This window comes from Vombatus ursinus, unplaced genomic scaffold, assembly GCF_900497805.2.
Source record: "Vombatus ursinus unplaced genomic scaffold, bare-nosed wombat genome assembly UNPS02014172.1, whole genome shotgun sequence".
In the NCBI taxonomy this organism is placed as follows: domain Eukaryota; kingdom Metazoa; phylum Chordata; class Mammalia; order Diprotodontia; family Vombatidae; genus Vombatus; species Vombatus ursinus.
In genome coordinates this window covers 508,655-531,313 of record NW_020953950.1, presented here as the reverse complement: position 1 = coordinate 531,313, position 22,659 = coordinate 508,655, and the positions used below count along the sequence as shown (strand labels likewise).

General features: G+C 42.8%; 1 protein-coding gene across 2 annotated transcripts in view; it reads left to right on the top strand.

Moving 5' to 3' along the window:
- The window catches only part of DNAJC16 (DnaJ heat shock protein family (Hsp40) member C16), a 38,983-nt gene that overhangs the window by 6,968 nt on the left and 9,356 nt on the right, over positions 1-22,659 (top strand). For both annotated transcript variants that reach the window (XM_027859798.1, XM_027859797.1), the window contains exons 3-9: positions 1,267-1,333; positions 2,508-2,847; positions 13,043-13,227; positions 15,696-15,800; positions 16,464-16,622; positions 17,807-17,937; positions 18,869-19,052. In XM_027859798.1, the coding sequence (XP_027715599.1) occupies positions 1,267-1,333; positions 2,508-2,847; positions 13,043-13,227; positions 15,696-15,800; positions 16,464-16,622; positions 17,807-17,937; positions 18,869-19,052 (1,171 nt within the window). The remainder of the gene's footprint in view (positions 1-1,266; positions 1,334-2,507; positions 2,848-13,042; positions 13,228-15,695; positions 15,801-16,463; positions 16,623-17,806; positions 17,938-18,868; positions 19,053-22,659) is intronic.

The following is a 22,659-nucleotide window of genomic DNA, read 5'->3' as shown; positions in this document are numbered from 1 at the left end:
GATAATGTCATTGATTCTTAACATATGTTAAATATTAAAATTTAAGTTGATTTTATTGATAAATATTTTGAGTGTTTTGTTTCTGTAAGGTCAAAATATATAATGGATAAGTGGAGAGAAAAAAAGATCTAGCCAAAGTGCTCCTCTGATATCTGTGAGATATTAAAGAAGTCCGAACTTTCAGAAAAGTATATAATAGAATTGGGTTTGCTCTTCATTCACTTTCTGATGACAGATTGACCAACTTTAGACTCTTCCTTATCCCAAGAGGTAGTTATTTACATCGCTAAAGGAGCCGGTAGAAAAGATTTTGTACAGATTAGAACATATAGCAAATGGGATTTCATTTCTTCGAATGAAGATTGACTCTTTCAGCTGACTAACACATAATTATTGAACACCTGCAAAGTGCAGACTATAGTGTTTGCCACAGGGTATAAAGTCATAGAAGGTCATCCCAGCTCCCAGGAAGCTTATAAACCTCTGTGTGGAGAAGAGGACATTAGCACCTGAAATCATAATACAAGGCAGTAAATAGAAGAAATGTCACAAGGAAGTATATCATTAATTGACAAGTGAGGAACCTAGATTATCAGTACTGTTAGCTCAGATTTATTCTATTTTTTGTTTAAATAAATTTTAATGATCAAAATTTGAAATCTTATGGGTCCCTTTGCCTTATAGAAAACGCTAGCAAGTGCTCGTGCCGTGGGCGGCTAACAACACAGCAGCCCTGGTGACGACCTTGCTCAGGAGGTCAGCACCTAACTGCTGTTCACAATGTGATGGTTCCTAAGCAGGTTCATTGAGCAGTGGAAGTGCAACCTGAGCCATCAGATTTAACCATCCTGAGGCTGTAGTGATACTTTCTGTGTGCTCTTGGAGAAAGAAGTAGGTTCTTGCTGACAGGTTCAATCATCAGCCAAATTTAGCACTGGTTGGTTGTCAGTTGATTAATTTCAAAACACAGTTATGTCCTCCTTCTTTGTAAAGGAATACTAAAAGAGAGACCTGCCAGTAATAACAGCATGGTGATTTAAAAGCCTGTACTTCTGTTGTTGTTTCTTAGGAAGAAATGACTTATCTCTTCTAAGGCTCCCCTTGTTTTTTAGCCAGGTGAGACAAACTGACCCTTTGTTAGAAACCATTCTGACCAAGTTTCCTGCTATCTGCCTCTGGCATCGGCAGCTGTGTCCAAGGGCATTGAGGGATGGTGTCTGAGAGAAAGTCTTTTCTTACTGTGGGCTTATTTTTTTTTTATTTCAGGCATCCTGACAAAAATAAAGATCCCGGAGCAGAAGACAAGTTCATTCAGATTAGCAAGGCTTATGAGGTATTGTACCAAGCTTTGTCATTCGTGTATCATCTGTTACTCAATACAAGTCATAGTGAGGATAATAATAATAATGTCTTAATTTGCATACTACTTCATAGTTTTACACACATTCACTTATTTGTGTTTTTAAAGGAAAGTTTACACCCCACCCCTTGTCTTTAGCCTAGATGCTGTATAATATTTTCAAGTATTATCACATCTATTATTTCATCATTACAAATCTTCATGAGGTAATCATTGTCATTTTCTTTGTAGATATAAAGAAACTGTCTCAGAAGGACTTCCTTGAAGTCACATGACTAATAGTGGCAGAAATGGGACTGGTAGTACCCATGTCTTTCTTTGAGCCTTTCAGTCAATCAATAAACATTTATTAAGTGCCTGCTATGTGCCAGGCATTGTGCTGAGCACTGGGGATACAAAAAAAAGGCAGACCACAGTCCCTGACCTTAAGAAGCTTGCAATCTAATAGTTGGAGACAATTGCAATCAGATACACAGCAAGTTATGCAGAGGATAAATAGGAAGGAATTAATAGAGGGAAGGCAGCAGAATTAAGGAATGACATTTGAATGCATAACCTAATTCTTGTGCCATAGCCCACAAGGCCATGTTAAATAAGCACATGTTGATTGGTATCTCCAACATGCAAGTCATTCTGTGTGATATTCCTTAATTTTCCCAATCAGAGATTTGTTTAAATTACTCTGACTCAGGGCAGAATGATGCTGTTGACCATTACTGTCATATTTGATTTGTCCTATCCAATCTTTGTTTTATTATTATTATTATTATTTTTTTTTTTTTTGGTTAGACAATGGGGTTAAGTGACTTGCCCAGGGTCACACAGCTAGTATGTGTTATGTGTCTGAGGCTGGATTTGAACTCAGGTCCTCCTGACTCCAGGGCCAGTGCTTTATCCACTGCACCACCTAGCTGCCCCTGTCCTATCCAGTCGTGTTGGTGCCAGGAGAGTCACAACCCTTCTGATTCCCGGCAGGCCTTGGGAGCTTGATTCCTAAAGCCTGAGTAGCTACACATAATGTCCCTTCAGTACATGGTGGAATACATGTAAATTGCCCCGCAGGGTGGCTGTCCACTGTCACACTGTCCTTGGCCAGTTCTCTGGGGTGCTTTGATCCCCTTGAACTCTTCAAACTTTCTCTCACTAGATTCTTTCCAATGAAGAAAAGAGATCCAACTTTGATCGCTATGGAGATGCTGGTGAAAACACCGGGTACCACCAGGCCCAGCAGCCGCAGGGTCACCACTTCCACCATTTCCATGACAGCTTTTACTTTGATGAATCATTTTTTCATTTCCCGTTCCATTCGGAGCGTCGAGACTCATCCGATGAGAAGTATCTGCTGCACTTTTCCCATTATGTCAACGAGGTGGTGCCGGACAGCTTCAGAAAGCCCTACCTCATCAAGATTACCTCAGACTGGTGCTTCAGCTGCATCCACATCGAGCCCGTCTGGAAAGAAGTGGTACAGGAGCTGGAGGGATTAGGTAAGTGATGGTTTCCCGTGCCAACCTCGGAAAGGGGCCTCACCCCTTGTGAATACAACACCCCCCCTCCGATGGAAGAGCCAAAGTGGTTTGGGAGAAATTCAGGGGGCATATTTTGAAAGAAATGTCTACAAGTTTCTTTTATAAACAAAATACTATTTCATAATAATAATTTACAGTTACACAGCCCATACACACATACAAGGAAACTGTACAGTATAGTAGAACACTAACCTTGAAGTTGAAAGACTGAAGTATAAGTCTTATTTCTGTCTCACCTTTTTTTTTCCCCTTTGAGTCATAGCATCTGGAGCTGGAAGGAACCTTAGAGAGTGTCTAGTTCAACTTTCTAATGTACAGATGAGAAACTTACTGGCCTTGGAGTCTTGGGTGAGATAGTTCGCTTTTGAGCTTCAGGTTTCCCATCTGTAAAGTGGGGTTAATAGTGTTTGGACTCTGCCTCTGCTATAGGATTTTTAAGAGGAAAGTCCTTGGTAAATTTCAAAGCCCTATAGCAGTGTGAATAAGTATTATTGTCTTCTCTGATCCTTCCATTAAGCATGTAAGATAGGTAGTGCAGAAGTTGATATTTATCCCTATTTTACCAATGAGGGCTAATGTGACTTGCCCAGATCATTCAGGCTAAAGGATAAAGTCAAACCTCTAGCTGCAATCTTCCAGTGTTCTTTCTGTTCCCTCAGGCAGCCTTTCTGGTGGCTAGGTGGTACAGTGGATAGAGCACTGAGCCTGGAGTCAGGAAGACCAGAGTTTAAATCCATCCTCAGACACTTATTAGCTGTGTGACCCTGAGCAAGTCACTTAACGGTTTGCCTCAGTTTCCTCGAAGGAAATGGCAAACTGCACCAGTATGTCTGTCAAGAAAACCGCAGATAGAGTCACAAAAAGTTGGACATGACCAAAACGACTGAACAACAGGCAGCCTTTGGGTAGGCTTGATCTGCAGGGGTATCCATGGGGATACATATCCCTGAGAGTCTGAGGCCCATGAGTTTTGCAGTTAGTTTGCAAAATAATTTTGCTATCTGTAGTGGCCATAAGGAATTTCTCCTGGTTCAAAATCTATCCTTTGTCATTGAATTTACTTCTTCCTTCTCCAGGAAATGTCAGGAAAATCCCAGATTGATTGATTGACTGATTGATTGAGGTTGAATGTTTAATGACTCCTCGAGGTGCCTTGCTGGTAACTCTTGTGAGTTCATTCTGAGGAGGTACTCTGCTGCTCCTCTCCCGTGGTTCTTGGGGCTTTGCACTATCTTACTCTCTTACTGAATCAAGTGGTACATTAAAAACTTGATACTCAACTTGTTCAGGAAGTACTTACATTTACCTGAATTAATTTCAACACAAAATAGCGCAGCTTTCACCTGTTCCCTCTTTGTCCGCATCAGTTGGCTCTTATTCGCTGGTCCTCTCTGTGGCCTTCCCGTAAGCACCATTCTTCTGGTTCATTTTTTTTTACTTTGCATTGGAAGACCTTCCCAGGGATCTTTGTGTGTTATGATATGAACTTGCATTGGCTTGTGGCTTAGCGGTTTAGGAAACTCCCTCTAGCAAAGGAGAGCTGCTCCCTCTCTGCAATCATTGAAGGCACTGAGAGGTGAAGGACAACTTAGATGTCAGAGTCAGGCCTGGAACCAAAGTCTTCCAGACTCTCAGGCTAGCTTCTGTCTACTCCTCTACTGTGCGTCTCTCTTCATGCTTAGCAGTCTTGATGACATCTTAGTTTTGCGTAATGTAACACAATTTATTTAACTATTCTCCTGATTTGGGGCATTAAAGTTGTTTCTGGTTTTCTAGAATCATATGCTATGAAAATCTCTGAGAATATAGCTGTCTGAAAAAATAGCATTTTCAGGATATATTTCCAGTGATACAGTTGTTGGGTCAGAAAGCAAGAATATTTCTGTAACTTTTACTTCAGAGTTTACTTTGGCATTGCCACAATTAATGGGCCTCTCGCTGGGGTAACTGGCCCACCATGGCAGAGCCCTGAGCTTTGAGGAAGAGCTTCAGCTTCCAGATGGTCATGTGTGGCCTGCTGCTGTGGCGCTTCTACTAAAGACAAGCTCTGATGGAGGGGGTCCTTTGAAGCATTGAGCCAATCTCAGAACAAACTGTATCTATAAAAAAATCAAGTCAGGGGCATAACTGCCTATTAGAAGTGGCAAGTCTCTGCACCCAAAATGACTGCCAGTTCCACTTCGGATTGCAGAAGGAAAAGACTCTTGGAAGAAGCTGACATGAGAGGATCTGAGAGTCTCCATATCATGTCTCTGTTACTAGCTTGCTACACTAGAGACATTGGAAAACTTCCCCTAAGTGAGATCTAGGACTCTTTTGGTTGAGCTGTTACCTCACTTCCAATGGGAGAGCTCCTTCACTCTGTATTATCTGGTATATGTTCTCATATGTATACTTTCTGTGATTTCCATTTTTTGCTATTTGACTTGTATAAATGTGTTTCTTTGCTAAAAAAAAAATAAATTAAAAAAAAAAGTGGCAAGTACGCACACTAAAACCCAGAGGGAATAGAGAGCCTGATGGGGTTGAGTCAAGCAGAAAACCTTGTTTGTTTACAATTGTTGAAAATGTTTATAAAATGTGTTAGTCCATTTTCTTGCCTTGGTAAGTACAACATAGTGAGTGTACTTGGATTTGTCAATGAGGCCTTAAATTCTTTGAGTGCCTGTAGGCAAGGGGAATGATTGTTTCAAATATACTTGTGTTATGGGGTCATAGATTTAGAAGTGGAAAAGAAGTAAGAGGCCATCTAATTCTGCCTCCTTATTTTACGGATGAGGAAACTGAGATCCAATAAATATTTATTAAGCAGCTACTTTATTCCAGGCACTGTGCTAAGCTTAGGGATACAAAGAAGGCAAAAGATAGTCTCTTACCCTCAAGGAGCTTACAGCCTAATTGGGGAGCCAGCTATGTGCAAGCAAGACATAGACAAGATAAACAGGAGATAATTACTGAGGGATGGTTCTAGAATCAGAAGGAAAGAATTTAAGAATTAAGAGTATTAATTAAGAGGAAAGACTTTTCTGTAGAAGGAGGATTTTAACTGGGACCTGAAGGAAGCCAGGAGGTGGAGATATGGAGGGAGAGCATTCCAGGCGTGGGGGACAGCCAGGGAAAATGCCTGAAGCCCAGAGATGGAGTATCATATTCGAGGAACAGCCAGGAGGCCAGTGTCACTGGATAGAAGAGATGATGTTGAAGAGTAAGGTGTAAAAAGACTGGAAAGGTAGGAGGGGGCTAGGCTCTGACGGGTTTTGAATACCAAACAGAGGATTTTGTATTACTCCTGGAAATGATAGGAGCCACTAGAATTTACTGAGGAAGGGGGCAACATGGTCAGACCTGAGCTTTAGGGAAATCACTTTAGCTGAGTGGAAGATGGAATAGAATGAGGAGGGCCTTGAGGCAGGCAGGCTCAGCAGCAGCTACAGCAGTAGTCCAGAGGTCAGATGATTGGGGGGGAGTGACCCTGTCAGAGGAGAGAAGGAAACACATTCGAGAGACGTGCTGCAGGGATGAAATTGTCAGGCCTTGGCACCAGCTTGGATGGAGGACGGGGGAGAATGAGGGGCTGAGGACAGTACCCCAGATTTTGAGCCTGGGGGGCTGGGAGGTGGTGCACTTTTGACAGTTATAGAGAAGTTTGGAAGAGGAGAAGGTTTGGGAGGAAGATTGAATTGAGCTTTGGACATGTGGAGTTTCAGATGCCCACAGCACGTCCAGTCCAAGAAGTCCACTAAGCAGTTGAAGGTGGAAGGCCAGTGGATGGGTTAGATAAGTGGATCTGAGAATCTTCAGCATAAAGATGCAACTGATCCGTGGGAGCTGATGAGATTACCAAGTGGAGGAGTATAGTGGAAGAAGAGAATAAAAACAATAATAGTTAGCATTTATATAGCATTACTGTGTGCCAGGCTCTGTACTAAGCACTTCACATTTATTATCTCATTTGATCCTTACCAGGAACTTGGGAGGTAAGTGCTATTATCATCATCCCCGTTTTATAGATGGGGAAACTGAGGCAAACAGGTTACGTGGCTTGCCCAGGATCACGTAGTAAGTTTCTGAGGTTGGATTTGAACTTGAGTCTTTCTGACTTCAGGCCTGGCACCCTATCTACTGTACCACCTAGCTGCCCAGAAAAGGGCCCAGTACTGTAAGATTGTAAGGCACTGTAAGACAAGGAGAAGGGGAGAAGAGGGAGCTCTCAGCAAATGGTGTCAGTTTTTTCAGGAAAACATGACACAAGGTTCTCAGCTGAAAGAGTGAGGGAGAGGGAGCCGTGGGAGTTGAAGACAAGATTTGGAAGAGCTGCTGTGGAGGGTGGGAGAGAGAGTTGGTGAAGGAAGTAGAGAAGGATTGCCAAGCAACGGTGAGGGCCCAAGTGAGGTTGGGCAGCCGACCCAGTCAGAAGGGCTGTCTGATCTTCACCACCTTCATTCAGAGCACGTGTGTAAGGGCAAAGGCGGCAGATGGCGGGTGATCCAAGGCTGAACTCGGCAGCGTGCAATCACTAATATGATAGGGGGCTAAGAGAAGAGGACATGGAGAGCTGACCTCGTCCACGGCCACATGGATTGTAAATGATAGGACCATGATTCTCATCAATTCTGACAATATAACTAATAGGCAAGATTGAAGGAAAGAATGAGAAACTGAATTCATTTCAACAAGTAATGCTTTAGGAAATCCCTTGAAGTTTGATTTTTAAAATAATTTTCCTCTTAAAAGTGAGAGTACTAGGAAAATTCTGTCAGATTGAAGGTTCCTATTGAGTTCCAACTAATCAAGGTTTTGTTGCATTTATGGGAAAGTTGTCAACATCATGTCCACATGAGGCCAGATGACCCTTCAAGGCAGGAGCTGGTCCTTAGGCCTAGGAAGCAGGTTTGGAGAAGGCCAAGGCCTTGCTGTATAAATAGATTAAGGAAGCAAATCTTGTGGTCTGGGCAGTGCCATTCCATTTACCAGGAGAGTGAGCTGAACTGCATCACGTGAGCAGAGTGAGCAGCTCTTTCATAGAGAGGAAGTTGCAGACTGTTACCATGGTATGTTCTCTCCTGTGGTTTGGCTGTGATTTTATGCATTCAGAAAGTGTGAAACATGTGCTGGGCTGAACAAGCAGCAAGCATAAAGGAAACTACGTGAGAATAATTCCAAGCAACACAAAATAATGTAATTCAGGAGTAATTTTGTAAGGTCAAAAGGTAATGTGTCCATTGCTATCTTTTACAAATCAAACAGAAAATTATAGCTAGGGAAAATGAGGTTTTGTGTGATCATGAGATGATTGATTAATAATCAGTCAGCAAATTTTCTTATCTGAAAGGAAAGGGTGACTTCTTTCTATGTGTTCCTTGAGGCCTGAAAAAGAATTTGTGCTCACTAATGTTCTAAGGGAAGAGAGCTTTTTGTAAGTATCACAGTTATTTCACTTTAAATCTGTTGCTTGATTTTCTATCTGGAGATTTTTGTGTATAAATCAGTTTATTAAAACTTGAATTTAGCAAGACCTGAAATAAGCATAATCTTGGATTTGGCACTGCCATCCTTTGAGGTAAAGAGGCTACAAACAGAAATGGATTTATATAATCTGTAGCTAGAGGAGAAGGGAAGGGGATGAGAAAGAGCATTTATTAAGCACTTACTATGTGCCAGAAACTTTGCTAAGCACTTTACAAACGTTTGATCCTCACAACAACCCTTAGAGGTAGGTGCTATCATGATCCCCATTTTACAGATGAGGAAACAGAGGCAGACAGGTTAAGTGACTTGTCCAGGGTCACACAGCTAGCAAGTATGTCAATGAAAATCTGCCTTTTCTCCCTTCCCTTCCACCTTCACCAGGCTCCTCTGCCCCCATTGAGAAAGAAACCATAACCCTTGTTACAAACATGCATAGTCAAGCAAAGAAAATGGCATATGTATCTTTTGAAGAGATATACAGTCAATTCTTGCTTTACCTAAGTGAACTGTTTCTCAAACCTCTACATAAAGCGATTTTTAGATTTTCATGTAATGCAAATTTGCCTTCTGATATAAGAAAGCAAGGGAGATAGGCAGGAAGGGAGTGGGATGCAGTTCAAAGACACGTGGGGACCAGGACCAGAGAAGTGAGAGCAGGAGGTGGAACACGGGGGGCCAGGGCCTGCCAGAACTGAGAGGAGGAACACGTGCACATGGCAGGGGGGGAGCAAAGCAGGTGGAACGGGGGAAAGGTCTCCTCTCGGCACCAGGGTCTTGAACTGAGCCCCAGACCTGGGCATCAGGCAGCTGGGGCGGAGGTCTCTCCACCTGTTTATTCACGTAGTAGGATTTTGTGTGTATGTGTTGGGGAGAGGCCATGGAACCCCGAGGGACAGGAGAGAGAGAGGGAGAGCACAGTACTTACTGTAAAGTTAATGTAGGTGTTTTTTCAGCATGTGGATTTCTTTCAGAATTCTCTACATAAAGTCATTTTGTGCAATGCAAATTTATATTAAAGCAAGATCTATCTGTACTTGAAAGAGAAAAAGTGGATATTATTTTTTAACCTAAATCTTTTCTGAGTGTTTGGGTTGGGGTCTGAAGGTTTGGGCTCCCATCCTAGCTCTGCTCTTTATTCTCTCTACAACTTTGGATAAAGTGCTTAGGCTCCCTGGGCCTCATTTTCCTTACCTCTCAAATCAAGGGATTGGGTAGATATGGGGCTTTTAACCTGGGCTCCATGGAGAAATTTCAGGGGGACCATTAATTTTTAAAAATATTTTAATAAGTATTTCAGTATAATTGGTGTCCTTTATAATTGTATGTATTTTATTTTCTGCATCTAAAAATATGATTCTGAGAAAGGGTCAATCCCTAGGCTTCACAGGACACCGCCCAAGGAATCTTGGACCCCTAAAATGTGAAAACTCCTCAACTTTGACCAGATCCTCCTTCCTTTTTCAGACTCTGTAAAGCCCTTAGGCCTCATTCAGAGTTCTACTTGCCTCCTGCCCCTGCTGCTGTTAAGTGGTTAGCAGCATAACTTTGCCTCTTTTCACACCCACACCCCTCAAAAGAGAGAGCCTCTGTTGTGTAGGCCATCTGTCTTTATCAGCTGGTCCACATCCTTATCACAATCATTGACCATCCCTAGCTCATTCTCTCTCCTTTCTCAAGGAGCTCAGTCCTTGCCTCACAGTCTTCCTCTCACTTCAACCTCTACTCTGATGTCTGAAGACTTAAATATGCACATTCTTGTCACCTCAGACTTCCCTCTAGCTTGGTTACCAGATGGCTTTTGCCTTGATTTCACCCCTCAGTACACTGCTTCCATGATGCAGACCTCTGAAATTCTTCTCTCTAGTTGTGACTTCCTGTCCCTCCCTCTCTCTGCCCTGCTTGTCCTAACCTCCAGTCCCACCACCCTCCCTTCTCTCCTTTTACAGCCTGGGCCCTGGGGTTGACCAGTTCAACCCTGCACCAAGTTACCCATGAATCCCTTGCCCCTTTGCCCTCCCACCTCTTGTGCTTTGCCACAACATCCCCAGGTTACCCGGCATTTGCCTTCTGCGTTCCACTGCCGAAAGAGACCACTACAGATTTGGGTTATCTCTTCTCAGATGGGTCCTCAATACTATGTGGTAATCACTTTATTCTTCCGTGACTGGATTTGTCTCATTCCTAAGCAACTCTTCCAAACCCTCTTTCTCTTTAATCTCCCTGTATCGCCTGCCTGCGTGTCAGCAAAAGTCCTCACCTCCTACTTTCCTGAGAAAATGACAAGTCTCTGTTGTTAGTCTTCTTGGCCTGCCAACCTCATTTTCCTCCCTCGCTCCAAGGTCTGGGGAAGGATTTTCTCTGTGCCAAGGCCAACTTCTCTTTCTGCCTTTGATCTCAGTTCCACTTGGAGCTTGCCCCTCCTATAACTTCCTCCTTTTTCCGCAATTTTCTATCTCGCCTTTACCATTGACTCCTCCCTATCTGCCTCCAATGTGCCCAAGGCTCCATCGTCCTTAAAAACCTTCACTCAATTCTACCATCCCCTCAAGCTACTGCTGTTATGTCTCTTCTTTATCTGCCAAACTCAGAGTAGTTTTTCCATATTATTTCCATGTGCTCACCCCTCATTGAGTTCTCAGTTTCTTGCAATCTCCATTCTAACCCAACTACTCTGCTGAACTACTCCAAGGATACTAGCTATCTCTTAAGTTCCAAATCTAAGGACCTTTTCTTAGTCTTCCTTCTCCACGACCTCTTTGGAGCATTTGACAGTGCTGCTCACTCCTTCCTTATGGATAGTTCCTCTTCCTTGGATTTTCATGATCCTACTCCTTACTGGCCCTCCCATGACTTTATTCCTGCTCGTTCTCTTGCTAGATCACCATCCATCTCCCCGCAATAAGCATTGCTGTCCCCTGAAGATCTCTCCTGTGTTTTGTCTTCTTTTCTCCTTCTGTGCTTTCACTCATTATTCTCATCAGCTCAGCTGTCTTTATGAAGATGATGTCCAAATCTGTATATGGCCCTCTTCGCTTTCCTGAACATCAGACCCATGTTGCTTAGTTTCTGCTAAACATCATGGACCGGATGACCCATCAGCATCTCACACTCAGCGTGTCTGCAGTAACACTCATTATCTTTCCCAGAAACCTTGGCCATCTCTACACTTCCCATTTTTGTTAAGGGCACCACCATCCTTCTAGTAATCCAGATTCATACCTCAGAGTTCACCTTGATTTTTCTCCCTCCTCACCTTCTACAGTCACTCGGTTGCCAAGGCTTCCAGATTCTACCTCCACAACACCTGTCACATCCCCACCTTTCTTCCATTCCCATAGCAAATGCCCTAATCACCTCTTAACTGAACTATTGCAACAGCTTCCTAATTGGTCTCCCTGCTTCCCACCTCTCTCCCATCCAGTCTGTTGTTCACTCTGCCACCAAAATAATCTCTGGAAGGCAGAGGGCTGACCGTTTCATTCCACTGCTCAGACATCTTCAGTGGCGCCTCTAGGAGAAAATATGCATTCTTGCCATTTAAAGCCTTTCACAATTTGGCCTCTACCTATCTTTCACTAAAATGTGAGCTTCAGGGCAAGGACTGACTTTTGCTCTTTTTTTTTTTTTTTTTAATCCTCAGCACATTGTCTGGCACATAGTAGGTGCTTAATAAATGCTTATTGACTTTTTACCTACTTTCATGCTCTCCACACTGCAGCCATTCTGGCCTCCTTTCCCCCCTCTGCCATTGCAGAGGCTCTTCCCCAGCAGTCCTGTGGAGGATGGATGTGGCCAGAAACGTCTACAAGAATGAAGTCAAATAACTTTAAAGTCTGCTACTTTATTTCATTTATCCCCTCAGTAATGGAATTATGTAGAATACTGCAAAGCTAGGTAACAAAGCATCCGTCTGATAAACACATGAGTATAACTATACCTAGTTACTTTCTCTTCCTACATGTGTTTGGTTGTGGGATTTCAAGGCCCTCTGCAATTTGCCCACACCCTGTCTTTGCAACCTTATTCCATCCTGTTCTGTTCCTGTCCTTCACTACACCAGCTGCCCCTTCCCGGCTTTTTCCTGTGCTTAAAATAGACTTCCTCTGTCCCCCATCTCCATTTGCAAAGTCTTCCCTTCCTTGAAGACAAGGCTCCAGTGCACTTTCTCTGTGAAACTTTCTCTGACTCATGCCTTCCACTGCCAAGATAAAAACTGATCTCTCCTTCCTCACATCTCAGCATTTTGCCTGAGTTTTTTCTCCACGTTTATTCCCCTCTTCCTTGTACATAGTTATTTGTGTTTCTTTCTCTTTTTTAAGTTCCTTGAAAGCAGGGACTGCCTCATGTCCATGTTTTAATCATCAGTGCCTAGCCCATAGTAGGTTTTTAATAACTGTTTTTGAGGGGATTCTAAACTTTAGAAATCAGGAGGAAATGAGGATTGATCAAAGAAGCTATTTTGCTAATGGTGTCTTAGAAACTTTCAAAATCATTGATGATTTGGTATTGTTTCTCAAGGTTGAGTTTTGAGGAGAGGAAACTGAGAAAAAAGATATACCGAGTGTTCTCATGCCTTCCTCCTATGTAGAAAAAGTTCCAAATTATTTATGAAAAAGGAGGCTCTGCTTCTTGTCACTGCCTCAGTACCCTAGAAAGTCTTCATGTGGTCTCCCTCCCTTTTCAGGTGTGGGAATTGGTGTTGTCCACGCTGGTTATGAAAGACGGCTGGCCCATCACCTGGGAGCCCACAGCACGCCCTCTATCCTAGGAATTATAAATGGGAAAATCTCATTCTTTCACAATGCGGTTGTTCGAGAGAATCTTCGACAGTTTGTGGAGAGCCTCATTCCAGGAAACTTGGTGGAGAAGGTGGGTTTCACAAGGGATTGATCCCAAAGAAGATGCAAGCTGGAGAAGCCTTTCTTTGGGGGTCTAAGTCCATTTGTTGCCTGAGCCTTTGCAGATTGAAGTTTGTGTTGGTTGTGTTGGGTTGGACAATAAACAAAGTAATTAGTTAAACTAAGTCACTTGTGTGAAGGGAAGCTAACTAAGCACAGGTGTGGAAAATGAACTAATTAATGATATTAGCTACTTTTCAAATGTAGGTTACACCAAATTGAATTGATCCTATAATGAATGATCAGATTGTGGGATCTACCATGCTGGGTTGCAAACAGTGATTGTTGAGACCGTAACTGTATGGAAGGAACAGAATTCTCTCTGCATCAGATGAAACTACTTTGACAGAACTGACCCCATTCCATTGGCTGTGCATCATTCAGCTCACATGCTGAACAGCTTACAGATTTCCCCAACTCTGCGCCTTTGATTGAACTCTTCACTCCCTGCACACAGATCGTGTTCCTCCTCATCTCTTCCTGTTCACATCCTGCCCATTTTTCAAGGTCACCCAGTTTTTGCCCTCTCTTTCATGACAGCCTTCACCTGCCAGTGATCTCTTCCTTCCACTAAACCATTTGCTCAGACCTTTCTTGTACACTTACCCACACTACTTTCTATTACCATTTTTTGTGTACTGTCCTGTCTGTCCTTGGAGAATGCAAGCTCCCAAGGACGAAAACCTTGTCTTCCTTCTCTCTCTCTCTGTCACCTCCTGGTCCAGTGACTGCTCTATAGCAGTCCCTTATTCATTATTTGTTTCATTCAATTGAGAACTTTTGACAAGTGGGAAAGTTCCCATTTTCTTTTGAAGTGTTTGTCCTTTATATTAACAGAAGAAAATATAGTAGGTAGACCCTAGTGTTTTTGTTATACTCCCTCAACACAGTTCTCAGGGAATTGGGTCATGCCTGGAAGAAAGAAGTGGAAGCAAGCATTTTTTGAAGGAATATGATGAGAAAAATGTCACTTCAAAAATGTTGATTCAGCACCTACTCTGTATATGTCAGTCCCAAGAGTTGCTGAAGGAACTATCTAGATGAGGTAGACTTCCAGTATCCGGACAGTCAGAGGAGTACAGCCTGAGGTCAGCATCACTGTGGGTTCTCAGGCTGAGGCTGCATACCCTTTTTCTGTGACATTGTTATGTGAGGGGGCTCGTGGTCCCTTCCCTAGCTGACTCCACCCTTGCCTTCACGTCACTTATAGTCCAGTTGAGGCCCATGCTCTCAGTGCGCACGCACACCCTTATCTTACTGTGCCCGTAGGTAAGGGAAGAGAAGAGATCCTGGCATGTGAACTGCTTAAAGACTGGGCAGATTTTGGAATGTGGAACCTCACTTTTGTTCAGGTTTTTTAATTGCTATGGGAGGCTTTTCTGGGCACAAGCCATTTAGACAGCAGTTTACATGATTGTATTGTATAGATTATGTGTGTGGGGATCACAGGGTATAGGAGGGTTGAAATTTTTTTTAAAATATTGTTAAAATATCACCTTTTTTAAAAAGCAAAATATTACCTTTTAAAAGAGGAACCAGATACCTCACACAAGGATTAGTTTGAAAAGACAGGATGTTTAACCTGAAGAGAAAGAAACTGGAGGGGAGGAGGTGGCAGATCTTATCTTCAGCTTCTTAAAGAACTGTCACTTGGTACCAGACTTCCTCTGCTCCACCCCAAGGGACACACCTAAGCACAGTAAGGCTGGGAGTTGGGGTTGGGGAGACATGACACTTAGTTGCAAAGAGGTACTTTTTAACTCAGCGTGAAGAAAAACTTGTAACATTGAGAAATCTTCAGAAGCCCTTCATTGGAAGCTAAATGACCACTTGTCTGGGACAGCATAGAGGGAGTGCCTTTTCAGAATTGGGCTGGACTCTGGGGCCTCTTCAGTCCATTCCAGCTTTGGGCTTCTGAGTTGGCACCAGATATTGCTCATTATAACAAACTTGTCAGATTTTTGTCAGACCATTCTGGAGGGATGTAGAGGAAGGTCTGGATGTGTGAAGCTTTGCTCTTCATTCCTATCACCCCTTTCACCAAACTCTGAAATGCTTTATTTCAGAAACATTCTTGTCACTGATCAGGTTACCTTTCCCTGTTTTTGACTTTAGGGAATTTTGTGCATATTGAATAAATGCCTTGATGGAAAAGTAATTAGAGAAAGAACCAAAGTTGGAGATCTTGTTTTTTGGTGACGTGGCCAGTAATTGCTGTGGAAGGGATTGTGATTTCAAGTAAAAAGTGATAATCAGAAGCAAATGATTTTATGAGATCCCAGCTCCTTTAAATAGCTGTAGTAGTAAAAGGAAAAGATCTGATGGCTGCATGTTCACAAATCTTTTAAGCATACTTGTGACTTTTTCTCCTTTTAAGACCATTAAAGATTAAAGATCAAAACAAACATTTAATTTTCTTTTTTTTTCTCTAATTTTAAGGTCACCGATAAAAATTACGTCCGATTTCTCTCTGGCTGGCAGCAAGAGAATAAGCCTCATGTACTTCTGTTTGACCACATGCCACTGGCACCATTGCTATACAAGGTACATTATATGCTACCATCTGGCTTAGTGGAAGGAGGAGTCTCTGTAGTGAGACTAAGCCAGGGTGTCCTTTTAGTAAGTACCAGCTGATCCCTGGGGAGTGTGAGAAGATCAGAGATCTACTATTTCCAGATCACTTTCTTTTCTTCTGATTGTCTATTTAAATGAGTTGTAGGTCCATTCAAGTTGAAAAATATGACTGTACTCAGTTGATCACCAGTATTCCTAGCTCTGTTCTAGTTTTGCTTGATTTGTGCACGGTACATACGTACATGTTGTCTTTACACAGATGCTAAGAAACTGAGCTTTAGGGCTGGCTAGGTCAAAACATCATGACCTGGGAAAGATGGGGAGAAAACTAACACAAGAATTAGCAAGGTTACAGTCTCCTCAAAGAAGCCACAGGACTAAATCTGGAGTAATAAAAAGGAATAGAAATTCTGTAGAGGTTACTTACTCCCCAGGCCAAAAGAAAGCAAGACGACTCTATGCCTTGTGGGGGAACAGGAGTGAAATTTGCCCTTGCTTCTGTATCTGGCACATTAAGGTAATGAAGACCTAGTGGGGCTTTAAATGCCATACATAAAAGGGAACGATTCCAGTTCTGATTTCAGATGTAGAACTTACTGTTCATTTCCACTTTTTCCTGTCATACCCCACCAGTTGATTGCTTTTGCCTACAAGGATTACTTGTCATTTGGATATGTATATGTCGGCTTAAGAGGGACTCAAGAGATGACCAGTCAGTACAATGTCAACATCTACACTCCTACCATGTTGGTCTTCAAGGAACATATAGACAAGCCAGCTGATGTCATACAGGTACACGTTGTTGTTGTTGTTGTTGTTGAGTTGTGGCCAACTCTTCATGACCCCATTCGGGGTTTTCTTGACAAAGATACTGGAGTGGTTTGCCATTTCCTTCTCCAGCTCATTTTACAGGTGAAGAAACTGATGGAAACAGGGTAAAGTGATTTGCCCAGGGTCACATAAGTGTCCGAGGCCAGATTTGAACTCAGGAAGATGAGTCTTCCTGATTCCAGGACCAGTGCTCTTTCCTCTATACCACCTACCTGCCTATGTATAGGTACATAGCGGTTTCTTTTTATCCAGAGACTCTTTCTAATTGTCACCTAGAGGCTCAGGTGATGTGAATATTGAAACCAGACATAGTATGTGAGAAGGAGAGAGCAGACCTCTTTGAAATGTTGCCTTCATAAGTAAATAAAGATTTAATCATAGTCTAACTTCTCAGTTACCTATATTTAATCTGGCTTAATATTTCGTCCTTAAGAAAACTTACACTACATCAGAAATTCTCCTGCTAGCTAGATCCTTGGACAGCCTGTGTCTCTTCATTCATTCCCTCTGGCTTCTTAAAGGAGATTAATCTGGGCAGTCCTATACATGATTTCTAATTCAATTACTAATTCTCAACAAATATGAGAATTGCCTTGCTTTACTTTTTGCTGGTATCGCATACCCCTTGTGCCCTATAAACTTTGAAGGGCTATATGAACATGAATTACGGTTAATGTTTATACCTAGTGATACTGAAGTGAAACTTTGAAACAGCCTTTTGTATAACCCATTTACCAGTTCATTCAAGTGTTTTGTTCAAGAGCTTGCTTCTGCTTTGCAAAAAATACAATGAGCAAAATCCTCCATCTTTATACTGTATGTGTGGTTTAGCAGGATCCAGAATCGAGAGCAAATCTAGCAAGGCCATATTCCCAAAGATCCAGTATTCATGGAGACCACAAAAACACAGATTGGTGTTCCTTAGACTTGTGACCAATACCCTCCTTGCTGCATTCATCAGTCTGGCAGGAGGACATTAGCTCTGGTGGGCCACGTGTCACTCAGAGCCCCACTGCCCTGAGCCAGTCTTTCATCCTCTCTGTCCTTGAGACCCCTTGCCTGTCAATGAACAGGGCCTGGAAGGTCTCTTCGAGCTGGTGCAGGAGAGTGGAATAAAAGCCTACTACTCGTTGGTTTGTTTCTAGGCTCGAGGTTTGAAGAAACAGACCATTGAAGACTTCGTCTCCCAAAACAAGTACCTCCTAGCAGCGAGACTTACCAGCCAGAAGATGTTTCATGAGCTGTGCCCTGTGAAGAGGTCTCATCGCCAAAGAAAGTAAGATCTGGAAGCTTTTCTTCTCCTGACCCTAACAGCTGAGGACTCAGGGAAGGGGCTGAGGAAGTCTCATACCTACTACCCCTTCACACTGTTCTTGGCATGGGGTGCTGGGGCTCCATTGCTTTCACAAGATGTGTGTGGTTTTAAAGAGTTCCGATACAGTAGAAATAACGATCAGGGGTTCAAAAGCCAGGCATACAGACAAAAACTGAAACAGTTGTGTGCACTTAACCTGAAGGCTGAGGTGGGGTCACTTCTATTGTCTCAAATTTGTGACTGATTAAACTGGAGCAGGACTGAAGATAGGGTAAGGAAGAAAGTAGTATTCTGCCAGCCATGAGCACTTAGTAAATGTTCGTCTAATTAAATTGGCTTTAATTACCCAACTAGGATTCAGTGATTTGAAGAAGATTATTAAATGTTGCATTGGCTTTTGGCTCAAAGGAATGACTCAGCTTTGGAAAAATAGAAACTCTCTGGGAAAGCAGTGGGGAGTTAATAACCTTCTTTCATCAGTATGACATTTCCTGAATTCAACCTGGATTCCTACTGCAAAACCTGCTGACTTATTTGAGTGGGAAATTCATTTATTCAGCAAATATTTATTAAGTACCTACTGTGTGCTAGGCCCTGGGGCTACAAAGACAAAAGTCAGACCATCCCTGTCCTTAAGGATCTTAGATTCTATTGAGAACTGCAGGTAAACTGATAAATCAATGCAAATATAGATACTGAAGTCTCTGGGAGGGTTTTCTGACCCTAGGAGGCTCCTATTGGTGGTAGCCCCTTCTTGGATTATGTAATTCAGGTGCTGTCTGGTTTCTTCACTGGGCATGGACTCATGGGCTCGAGACTCGCCTCCTGGAAGGTGGTTTTGCACATTGATTCCAGGACTGACCGTGTCCTGCCTTCTCTTGGTGGGGTGTAGGTACTGTGTGCTCTTGCTGATTCGGGAAGGAACAAAGTCAAATCCAGATTTTGAAGCTTTCTTGTCCTTTGCGTTGGCAAACAGCCAGGACACAGTGAGGTTCGTGCATGTCTACAGCAACCGGCAGCAGGAGTTTGCCAACACATTGCTACCCAGCAGTGAAACATTTCAGGGGAAATCTGCGGTGAGTCAAATGGGGCATTGACTAGTCAGAGGTATGCTAGGCTCCTATGGTTTAGGGCTCATATTTTAGGAAACCCTTAAGGTCTCACCTTTCATTGTCTCATCATCCTCTCTGACTACCCCAAGCCTTAGTTATAGGGGCCCTGGCCCACAAGAAACTTTTTTCATACCAATAAGGAAGAAAGGGCATTATCCCATCTCTTCATGGAGCATCATCACCACTCTTCTTGATAATTTATTTATTTATTTTTTTTGTTTTCAACATTTACTTCCACAAGATTTTGAGTTCCAAATTTTCACCCCATCTCACCCCTCCCCCCACCCCAAGATGGCATGCATTCTAAATACCCCTTCCCCTAGTCTTCTTTCCCTTGTATCTCTCTCCCCCTTCTCTTATCCCCTTCCCCTTCAATTTTCCTGTAGGGCAGGATGGATTTCTGTACCCCATTTCCTGTATTTCTTATTTCCCAGTTGCATGTGAAAACATTTTTTTTAAACATGTGTTTTTAAAACTTTGGGTTCCAAATTTTCTCCCTTCCTCCCTCCCCACCCACCCTCATTGATAAGGCTAGCAACTAAATATAGGTTATATATGTGCAGTTATGCAAAACACTTCCATAGTAGACATGCTGTGAAAAACTAACTCTATTTCCCTTAATCCTATCCCACCCCCCCCATTTATTCTATTCTTTCTTTTGACCCTGACCCTCCTCAGAAGTACTTGCTTCTGATTACCCCCTTTCCCAATCTGCCCTCCTCTCTATCATCCCCGTACTCTCTTGTCCCCATCCCCCCCCACTATTTTCCTGTAGGGTAAGACAGATTTCCATACCCAATTGAGTGTGTATGTTATTCCCTCCTTAAGTCAAATTCTATGAGAATAAGATTCACTCATTCCTTCTCATTCCTCCGTTTCCCCTCCACTGTAAGAGCCTTTTCTTTTCTGTTTTTTTTTGTGAGATAATTTACCCCATTCTACCTCTCCCTTTCTCCTTCTCCTAGTATAATCCTCTCTCACTCCTTAATTTTATTCTCCAGATATGACCCCTTCATTTTCAACTCACCCTGTGCCCTCTATCTATATATACGTACATATAATTCTTTCCCTCCAACTACCCTAATACTGACAAAGGTGTCATGAGTTACAAATATCATCTTTCCATGCAGGAATGTAAACAGTTCAACCATAATAAGTCTCTTATGGTTTTCTCTTTCCTGTTTACCTCTTCATGTTCCACTTGAGTCTTGTATTTGAAAATCAAATTTTCTATTCAGCTCTGGTCTTTTCATCAAGAATGCTTGAAAGTCCTCTATTTCACTGAATGACCATTTTTTCCCCTGAAGGATTATACTCAGTTTTACTGGGTAGGTGATTCTTGGTTGTAATCCTATCTCCTTTGCCCTTCAGAATATTATATTCCATGCCCTGCGGTCCCTTAATGTATAAGCTGCTGAATCTTGTATTATCCTGATTGTGTTTCCACAATAGTTGAATTGTTTCTTTCTGGCTGCTTGTAATATTTTCTCCTTGACCTGGGAACTCTGGAATTTGGCTACAATATTCCTAGGAGTTTTCCTTTGGGGATCTCTTTCAGGCGGTGATCAGTGGATTCTTCCAATTTCTATTTTGCCCTCTGGTTCTAAAATATCAGGACAGTTTTCCTGGATAATTTCTTGAAAGATGATGTCAAGGCTCTTTTTTTGATCATGGCTTTCAGATAGTCCAATAATTTTTAAATTCTCTCTCCTGGATCTGTTTTCCAGGTCAGTTGTTTTTCCAATGAGATATTTCACATTGTTTTCTAATTTTTCATTCTTTTGGATTTGTTTTACAGTGTCTTAATTTCTCATAAAGTCACTAGCTTCCAGTTGCTCCATTCTAATTTTTAAGGAAGTATTTTCTTCAGTAAGCTTTTGGACTTCCTTTTCCATTTCACCAGTTTTGCTTTTTAGGGCATTCTTCTCCTCATTGACTTTTTGGACCTCTTTTGCCATTTGGGTTAGACTATTTTTTAAGGTGTTATTTCCTTCAGTATTTTTTTGGGTCTCCTTTAGCAAGCTGTTGACTTGTTTTTCATGATTTTCTTGCAAAACTCTCAGTATTTCCTCTGCTTCTCTTACTTGCTTCTCAAAATCCCTTTTGAGCTCTTCCAAGGCCTGGGACTGATTCATATTCTTCTTGAAAGCTTTGGATGTAGGAGCTTTGGCTTCGTTGTCTTCTTCTGGTTGTATGTTTTGATCTTCTTTGTCACCGAAGTAAGATAATATAGTCTGACTCTTTTTGCGCTGCTTACTTATGATCCCAGCCAAATACTTGAGTTTTAAACTCTTTGTTAAGGTAAAAGTCTGATTCCAATGTGGGGAATGTACTGTCTCAAGCTTTGGGGGTTTTTTCAGCCGTTTTCAAAGGTACTCCTAGGGACCTGAACATTTTCAGTTCTTCCAAGGGGGTATGATAAGGGGCGAGGTGTTTCCACCACCACAACAAGCTCCACCACACCAGCGTTCCTTCTCGCCCCAGGACCGCCCCTCAGCACTGTGACCCAGATCCAAGCACAGGCAGAACAAGAGATTCCTGCCTCAGCAGTGGTAAAAAGATCCCTGCAATCCCCCTGTGATCAGTCACTTGATTCCCCCTCAGTCTGTGGGCCGGAAGCTCAGGAAACAGCCGTGGCCCTAGGGGCAGCTGAGACCTAGCTCCTTCTCTCACCACGGTCACAAACTTTTCCCACTGACCTTCCAAGTAGTCTTTGGTGATCATGGGTTGAGAAGTCTGGAAACCACCAAAGTTGCCCGCAATTCAGTCCTCTGAGGCCTGCTCCAGCGTTGCTGCAGCCTGTGTGCCCAAGTCGAACTGCGCTCCTCTCCCCGCCCAGCACGATATACTTTTCCAAACAACCATCCAGATTATCTTGGGCTGGCAATTTGCTTCACTCTGTCTTTTTATGGGTTGTGCTGCTTTAGAATTTGTTTAGAGCCATTTTTTATGGGTATTTGGAGGGATTTGGGGGAGAGCTCAAGCAAGTCACTGCTTTCCCTCCGCCATCTTGGCTCCGCCCCCCCCCCCCCTTGATAAAACCTTCCTTCTGTCACTAGGCTTTAGAGATTTTCTCCCAACTTCCCTTCTACTCTTCTCACTCTTCGTTAGCAACGAGCTCCTGCCATAGAGACCTAGAAACCCAGAGCTGGAGTAGACATTGGAGGGGAGTATCACGTCCAACCTGCCACATGGACTAGAATTCCAGCAAGGGTTAGAGCCTCTGTTTCCAGAGCTTGAGAAGGGGGAAACCCTCTCCGTGCTGGGGGAGCCCTCTCCACTGTGGATGACACCTCCCCATGTTCCCAGTTCTGCCCTCCCGTGTCAGGCAGAAGGAAGAGCCTCTCTTTCTACAGAGCAGCCTTCTCTGTGGTTTGAGTGCCTTATTTTGTGGTACTTGTGTTAAATCCTTTCCCAGATCCTGGGCTTCCCTGCCCTTGAATCAGAGGCCACAGAAATGACATCTCATGGGCAGACAGAACAGAGCAGCTGGGTCTTGTCTGCTCCTGCCCATGTTCTTGACAGAAGGATGAGGAAGTAGTTTTCTTTTGCCTTTTATCTTTTGAGAACC